This window comes from Carica papaya, chromosome 3 (assembly GCF_054855325.1).
Source record: "Carica papaya isolate Zhongbai chromosome 3, ASM5485532v1, whole genome shotgun sequence".
In the NCBI taxonomy this organism is placed as follows: Eukaryota; Viridiplantae; Streptophyta; class Magnoliopsida; order Brassicales; family Caricaceae; genus Carica; species Carica papaya.
In genome coordinates this window covers 35,545,148-35,552,500 of record NC_142311.1, presented here as the reverse complement: position 1 = coordinate 35,552,500, position 7,353 = coordinate 35,545,148, and the positions used below count along the sequence as shown (strand labels likewise).

General features: G+C 32.8%; 1 protein-coding gene across 4 annotated transcripts; it reads right to left on the bottom strand.

Annotated features, from left to right (window-relative positions):
- Nucleotides 1-2,552: 2,552 nt before the first annotated feature.
- LOC110814840 (putative purine permease 11) lies at nucleotides 2,553-7,288 on the bottom strand. 4 transcript variants are annotated; one of them, XM_088216895.1, is made up of 5 exons: nucleotides 6,314-7,288; nucleotides 5,933-6,158; nucleotides 5,491-5,796; nucleotides 3,191-4,261; nucleotides 2,553-2,854 (listed from the first exon to the last, which is right to left on the bottom strand). In XM_088216895.1, the coding sequence occupies exons 3-5, from the start codon at nucleotides 5,495-5,497 to the stop codon at nucleotides 2,751-2,753; spliced, it is 1,182 nt and encodes a 393-aa protein (XP_088073021.1). In that variant the 5' UTR covers nucleotides 5,498-5,796; nucleotides 5,933-6,158; nucleotides 6,314-7,288; the 3' UTR covers nucleotides 2,553-2,750. The 4 variants fall into 4 exon arrangements, with proteins under 4 accessions (XP_088073021.1, XP_088073022.1, XP_088073023.1 ...); XM_088216896.1 differs by having other exon boundaries at nucleotides 6,376-7,288; XM_088216897.1 differs by having other exon boundaries at nucleotides 5,870-7,288.
- Between the last annotated feature and the right edge of the window lie 65 nt (nucleotides 7,289-7,353).

The window sequence follows — 7,353 nt, the reverse complement described above, 5'->3', positions numbered from 1 at the left end:
GATTGGGATGCTCTTTTGACCTATACTTAATTATTTGCTAATCTATTGTTGATGTTAATGTGTAGAGCATTGACGTGGTAGTACGAAACTAAAAAAATGATGTAAAGTCGATTTTTAAGATGACTATAAAGTAAATAATTCATCGTTCGATCTTAATTTATCTTTTTTTTTAAAAAAAAAAAATTACTCTGATCCGTTAATAAAATATTTTAAAGTAATTATTTATTAGTTTTAAAATTTTACATTTTGTACACAATGGAAAAAGAGGCATAACTAAGTTATGCATAGTGTTTCTCGGTCTTTAACGAATGCTTATTGTAAAATTTGATTTAAGGTTACATATGCGATCACGGAAATGTCTACAACTTTCTCGTTAATCATAAAACCATAAGTTGAATAATTTTTAACATATCATGTATTATACTCCTGTTTTTCGTTCAAAAGTTGATTACTTTTAAGAATTTCTCTAATCTTATTGCTTTTCTAAAGTAAGCAAATTTGTTTCTTTTTTAGTTAAAAAGTTTTTGAAAGAACAATTAAAAATATATCGTTCAACATTAATTCTTAAAAGCAAAGACAATTATTTAAGAAAAAACAAAAAAATAAAGTTTTACTACGTAATAGTAATCAACTGATTCTTAAGTTTTTATTGATTAGAGAAGCATCTATTTCATTATTTACTACTTTTACAAATTAGAATTCGGAGACGATAAAGTCTCCTCCAACGTGATAGAATCATCTTCTTAAGTTCATAACTTTGTGTTCTAAGTCTACAAATATTTATTTTATACTTGTGAGTGCATAATCAATAAAATCAGTTAAAATTCGTATTAGATTAATATTAAAAATACTTTATATATGAAAAAATATTAACAAAGAAAGAAAAATTGTTGTTACTTTTACTACTATCATATTCAAGTATATGATTGTTTTTTTTAAATAAATTACAAAATATTACACATTGTATAAATAATTTAATAAATTCTCATTTTTACTAATATCCGAGATAAAAGTCTTCTATTGAGACACTGTTAATTTTTTGTGAAATAAGATGACGAAATAAGATATTTTAATATATTTGATATACATAGAAGTTATAACTGCTCATTCTAAATATAGTAGCGAGTAATGGAGATAGTGATTGCTTGTATAATGATAGAGAGACAGGTTGTATTTCATTTTGAGTTATGAACTTATCATATAGTTGAACGAGATAAGTTTCAAAGGTTTAAACTATTATAATGTTCTCTTTAAACTTGTGCGTAAGATTAATGAGGGAGTAGGCTATCAAGTGATATTTATGTATTATAGTACTAGTAGCTCTTAAATAATCTTTTTCATAATTAACAAATTGTTACTCGAGTCATTTTTACGAGACAACTGAGTTTCGAGATTCTTGATCTTGTAAGATCTTATTTTATTGTTGTATTAACAAATGAACTCACATGTATTTGATGAAATTTGATATGAATTCATCGATTGATGTTGCGATAGTCAAACTACACATATCGGGTCATCACCTTTTCAATACTCATCTTGGGGTTGGAAGTATAGAGCCATCAACACACTCCATAAGATCATAGCTTGTAAGCAAGGCTCCTATTTACGCTCACCAACAAGGAAGACTATTAGATGCCAATTTCATCGGAAGTTGAGCATAAGTATTTATGAAAACTAAAGATTGTTAACACGGAAAGAAAAATGAAAGATAAAGTCACTCGTGATCTTACACTTCTGAGAGTTTTTTTATTACACGAAAGTATAATAGTTTATCGTCTATTTTGACTAATTAGGTTATGAAAAATTGCTCTTTACTTCTTATATTATTTTGACATAGAAATCTTGTAATCCACAAAGTTAAATCTATATATTTTCATTTTAGTAATTTATTTGTGATAAATAAATTAAAAATTAAAAATAAGGTTATCGAATTAGATTAAATAATATTCGATCTAATGTTTTGTCCAAAATTTATTTAGACTTAAATTTATTGTCTGTTTGGATCCGAATTTGATCCAGACCGATTAATTTTTGTAATATTAAAAATTAATTAATATGTATATATAATATAAATTTCTTTATATTAATTATATAAATAAAATATTATATCGGTCTAATTTTCGGGTTAGAATATTATTCTCATTTAGTTTTAGTCCAGTTCGGTTTGGTCCGATTTGGCAAATCGATGTTAATTCATCTATTTAAATTACCTTTTTACTTTGTTTTTTCTTTTACAAAATATAATTAGATTTTTCTGTTTTTTTTTTCTTGCAATATTCTCTTTTTTTTTTGCTCAGTTCCTTTTGAAGTTATCAGTTCGGTATCTTTTATAGTCAAGTAAATTTTCTTCTCTTATAAACCTTCTTTCACATCTTAATTTTTATGCATTTATTTAGTTAGTTAATTCATCGATTTTAGAATAAAATTGCGTGAGAAATTTCGTATCGAAACGAGATCTATTCTCACCTCGAATTACTTAATTAGGTTAGATTTTCAATTCCTCCGTAACCGTAGATATCAAAAATCGAATTACAAAAAGAAAAAGATTAAAATAAAGTCAAAAATAAATCCCTATACAATAGTATATATTGAACTTAATCTCAAGATATAATAAAATAAGAGCTAGAATAACAAGATGTAGGCCATATAGTCCCATGGTAATTATGTACCTGCACTTTTTTTTATGAGAGTTCAATCCCTGTGCCTTTTTCTTTTATTGGATTCAATGAAAAACCAAAAGAAAATTCACCTTATGGAGTTGGAAAGGCAGAGTACAAGGCCTCATCTACTAGTTCATTCTCAGAAATCCACAATCTTCTGTCTCTCCTGAAATTAATCATCAGCTCCTCACTTGCTGAACAGGAGAGTAAAGGTTATGTTAATAAGATCAAAAGCCAGTATCCAGCCTGAGCCCATTGCTGCCTGCAAGAAACTTCTAAGGAAGATATCTGTAGCCAACCTATTCAGGATATGCAGAATGGAGAACAACTTCATCTCTTACTTTCAAAATCATTCCTCCAGCTAAATTTCATTGGTAAATGCAGTAGCAATGCACCACATCCTTACGGGTCTACAAATTTTTTCAATGCATGAATATATAACTAATAATTGAGATGGTACCAATGAGTTGGTGAATTCTTCCCAAAATTTTTAATACCAACATCATCTAATCAGCAAGAAGAATCATCACCTGTTTCAGGAATGCTAATTTGTGTTTTTCTCGCCTTAGAATCATCAAGATAATTTTGATATAGATAAGAAGCAAAACCCCAAATAGCCATAAGCATGGCTACTATCTTCACGCCATTCATCTTGTCATGGAAAACTATCAAGGCTGCAATAGGAGTAACAGCCAAAGAGAGAGTACTGATTACATTAGAAAAGAGAGAAGAAACCACAAAGATCAATCCCACAACACCAACTGAACAAACTTGCCATGTGACCGCTGTCCCAACTAAAGTCATTACGTAAGATAATCTTCCCTTTCCAAAGGTCTCCATCTCCCCATGCAAACTTTTCCATTCCCCACTCGCAAAGAGACCAATGATGGAAACGATGGTAGCAACAAGTGACGTATAAATTTGCATTTCTAAAACCACAGAAAAGGTTTCCTTTTTCAGGACCTTTTGGAACGTGAGCTGCATAAGGGAAAGTAGCAGTGCATACAGTGCTGAAGCTCCAAGAGTACAAAGAAACCCGATTGTGTATTTCCACTTGGATATTCCTGATGGACCTTCTGAGCCATCATTAACGGCAATTAGAGAAGCAGATAGTGAAAGGATGATGACAGAGTTAAAAATCAAAGCAGTGAACTTCTGAGAATTTATGAAATAAGAGAATACTGAATTGAAAGCTAATTGAGTGGCACAAATGAGAGAGTATGTAGACGCGGAGAGATACAAGAGCCCAATTGAGTACAACATGTTATCAGCAGCTATAAATACTCCAAGAAAGAAGTAGATCAAAGCAATAATTCTAATAGAAGATGAGGCAGAAGTTGAAGGTCCCTCAGAGGAAGGAAGAAGAAAGAGTGGGATATAAAGGATAGGGAAGGCAGCACTCTGAACAAGGGTGGCCATCCATTTGCTGTTTCCACCCTGGTCATAATAAAATCTACCCAGAAGAACCGCAGCAGCCTGGCCTGCAAGAAGGAAGAAGATATTGATGGCCAACAACAGCCACCATTGCCAGCGCTTGAGTTTAGTAAATGGTGATGGATTATGTATCCTTTCATCCTTGTTTAAAATTGGCTCTTGGTTATCTGTAAGTGAATGCAACAAACCAGAATATATCCTCATTAAAAAAGGGGGTCAACAAAATAGTAAAGCATCTTAAAAAATAATTACACAGCATCAAACATTTACCATTTAATTCTACAAATTATTCTTCCTCAAATACTCAAACGTTTGATATTTGATGTGTAATTGTCGGAATAATTCTTATGGTCTGCTTAAGGACGTTATTCTACACCATTCAGTAGAGTCTGAATGATTCAGATACACAAACGGATGTATACAGTTTCCCATAAATGCAAAACCATATGTCAGCGCTAAAGATTACATCAAACCAGCCTTGAATAAACTGATTAAGGCAGAGCAACTTGGTCTCATTACCCAGTGATTATACGAAGTTTTATTGGCCACAACACTTCATACTGTCATATTTATCCCTTCTGGGAAATTAAAAAAAAAGGTTTTTTTTTTTTCTTACAAACAGATGTTAACAAAATCTGAAATTCAAAGGCCAAAATTTAGTTCTAGTAATATCGTCTTGAAATCTCTAATCTCCCAAACAAAATAAGAAAAAGGTCCACCAAAAAAAATAATTGGGATTTACATGCAATCCTCAACTCTAACCAACGCAAAACAGAACTTAAAACAATTTATAGACTGGACCTGCACTTCATTAGCTCACAAAGATGCTTGAACATTCAAAATAAATGGTTCGTAAAGCTAGTTATTAAATACAAAATCAATAGCAATTCCCTTGATGCTGGAGTATAAAGGCACAGATACTGCAAAAAAAAACAAGACTAATGTTTTCAAATAATAAATTAAGGAAAGAAAAATAAAGAAATTAAATATCGTTTTCAATCCAAACAGGGTGACCAAAGCAGACGACACTTGTAAATAAACAAATGGAGATATGAGCACGACAAGGCCACAAGCAAGGCTGCTTTGGATTGGTTTCAACATATATAACAGTTAAATCATTAAAAACTGCGGATTGGCTTAACATTAATTTAAGGCAACAAGACAAGGATTAAAGTCTAAAGGCGATGAAATTGTACGCCTAATCTCTGAGAATCATCACAATAAACTTATAACGTTACGGTAACATAAACAGACACAGAGAAGAAGCCAGAACACTAAATGATAAAACCCTAAGCAAGTCAATCATGTACAGTAAAAAACTAAGCAGCCGATGTCAAATCTCGTTAATCAATTTTATAAAAAAAAAAAAAGAAAGAGAGAGAGGAATCAGAAGTACCTGGCATAGTGTTTGAAGAGAGAAAGCTTCTTCCCTTGTACGATGGCGGCTAAGAGAGAGAGAGAAATGGAGAGAGGAGCAAATAGAAGAAGGCGAAGTTAAGTAAGTCGTTAGAGTTGATTTCTCTGCGAAGCAAAACTTCTCAGCCAGAGAGAGAGAGAGAGAGAGGACTCGCTGACATATATTGTCAACCGACGAATCGTAACAAGTTTTGAATGATCGGGTTGGCCTATCAGAAACCGCCACGTGTACGACAGTAAATTAGCGGAAAATGGAAATTGAGACGACGTCGTATTTTATTGTACCCTGCAACATATTTAATTATATCATACATCTTCTTCCTTCTCTGGTACGCTCAATCAAGAGAAAATGAAATTACCAAATCGTGTATGAATGATTGTTAGTCATCACCCTAGAAATGGAGTAATCCTCAAGCAAATACCTGATAGGTATTGTCGAATTTATCGTACATGAAGCGAGTGACGATGCTGGTTTTGCCTACAGATTGATCCCCTCCATGAACACCAGCTTCTACTTTGCGAGGGCCGAAACCGGAGCCAGAATTCGAATCGCCGAAAGATCGGACCAAAGAGAGGTGCCAAGTTTGGGGATCTCCCCGGAGAGATCACCGGTTTGTTCGTGTTCTTGACGCGGACCCTTCGGGTTTCCTGGGAATGTTAGAATAAAGGAAGAGAAGAAACTATTTATAGATCTAACATAAAGCCGTTTGGAAATTTATACTGGTGCTAAAAACTATATACTCATATATATATATATACAGATGTAATGATTTTATAAATAGCAGTATTGATTCTACTCATACTTAAGTTAATTACACATAACAATAATGGTAGCCTGATTGGCTTTCTCTTCTTTGATTCCTACCAAAAGACTCGTCATCCTCAACCCATCGTCGTCTCTCCCTAAACCCAGACCTCGCCTAGAAAAAAACTTCTTCATTTGACAAGTCTTGCTAATTTGGGTTAGTCATTTTAACCTTTGTTTAGATGGTTGGCTAAATGGAGCTTGAGTGAGATTTAATGGAGGAGATAAGGAGAGGTTCATTACAAGAAAAGAAGAACTAGAACAGTAACCATTTTTTTCACTTCTAAAAACTAGTTCATGAAATCTAGCAGTTCAAATTGTTTTGATTTACAAATGGGTTTGGAGAATTTGTAGGTTTTGGCAAAAATAACAGGGAAAAAGATAAAGGAGAGAATCCTTGAAGATTCCTCTCCCTTATATATATATATATATATATATGATCGTTATACACTTAATCAAAAGTTGTAACCAAATTATGATTGATTGAAAGTCTGTAACATGTTGATGACCCCATAAATATGCTTCTTCTTGTTCTTCTTCTTCAAACTCTCAGCTACTTCTTTGAGCCATCTACCTCATTTTCTTTCCTAGAAAACGAAACCCAATAACGAAAGTTCTCGCTTCGTTCCCTGCAGATAACACCTTACTTATTCCTTTGTTTCTCTTCCACACAACATTTTCTCCTCCGTTCTCATGCCTAAATCTTCATGACCATCTGCCTTTTCTAAACTTTCGTTCCTCGACCGTTGCCACAAGGCAGCGCGATTTCTTTTCCACCAAATTTCCTATTTCATTCCACATCTGTTGTGTTCAATGCACCAAATAGGACAGAAGTTCAATAGCATACATGCAGTTTTCCAACTTGCTTGTAATATCAAGTCCAGAACTTCCGAGAAGATAACTGCTATTGAACCACAGGTCCACAAGACCATTACATACATGGCTTTCCATTATCTACCCTTTCAAATGTAATTTCACACAATACAAAGAGAAATGTATAATGGCTAATTGGATTCTACTATGAAGTTCATTTGAGTA

What these genes read in the sequence shown, in the direction of transcription:
- LOC110814840 (XM_088216897.1), bottom strand. An exon ending in AATTAGCATTCCTGAAACAG is followed by an intron (nt 2,855 to 3,190) that starts GTGATGATTCTT and finishes TCTCCTGTTCAG; the next exon opens with CAAGTGAGGAGCTGATGATT.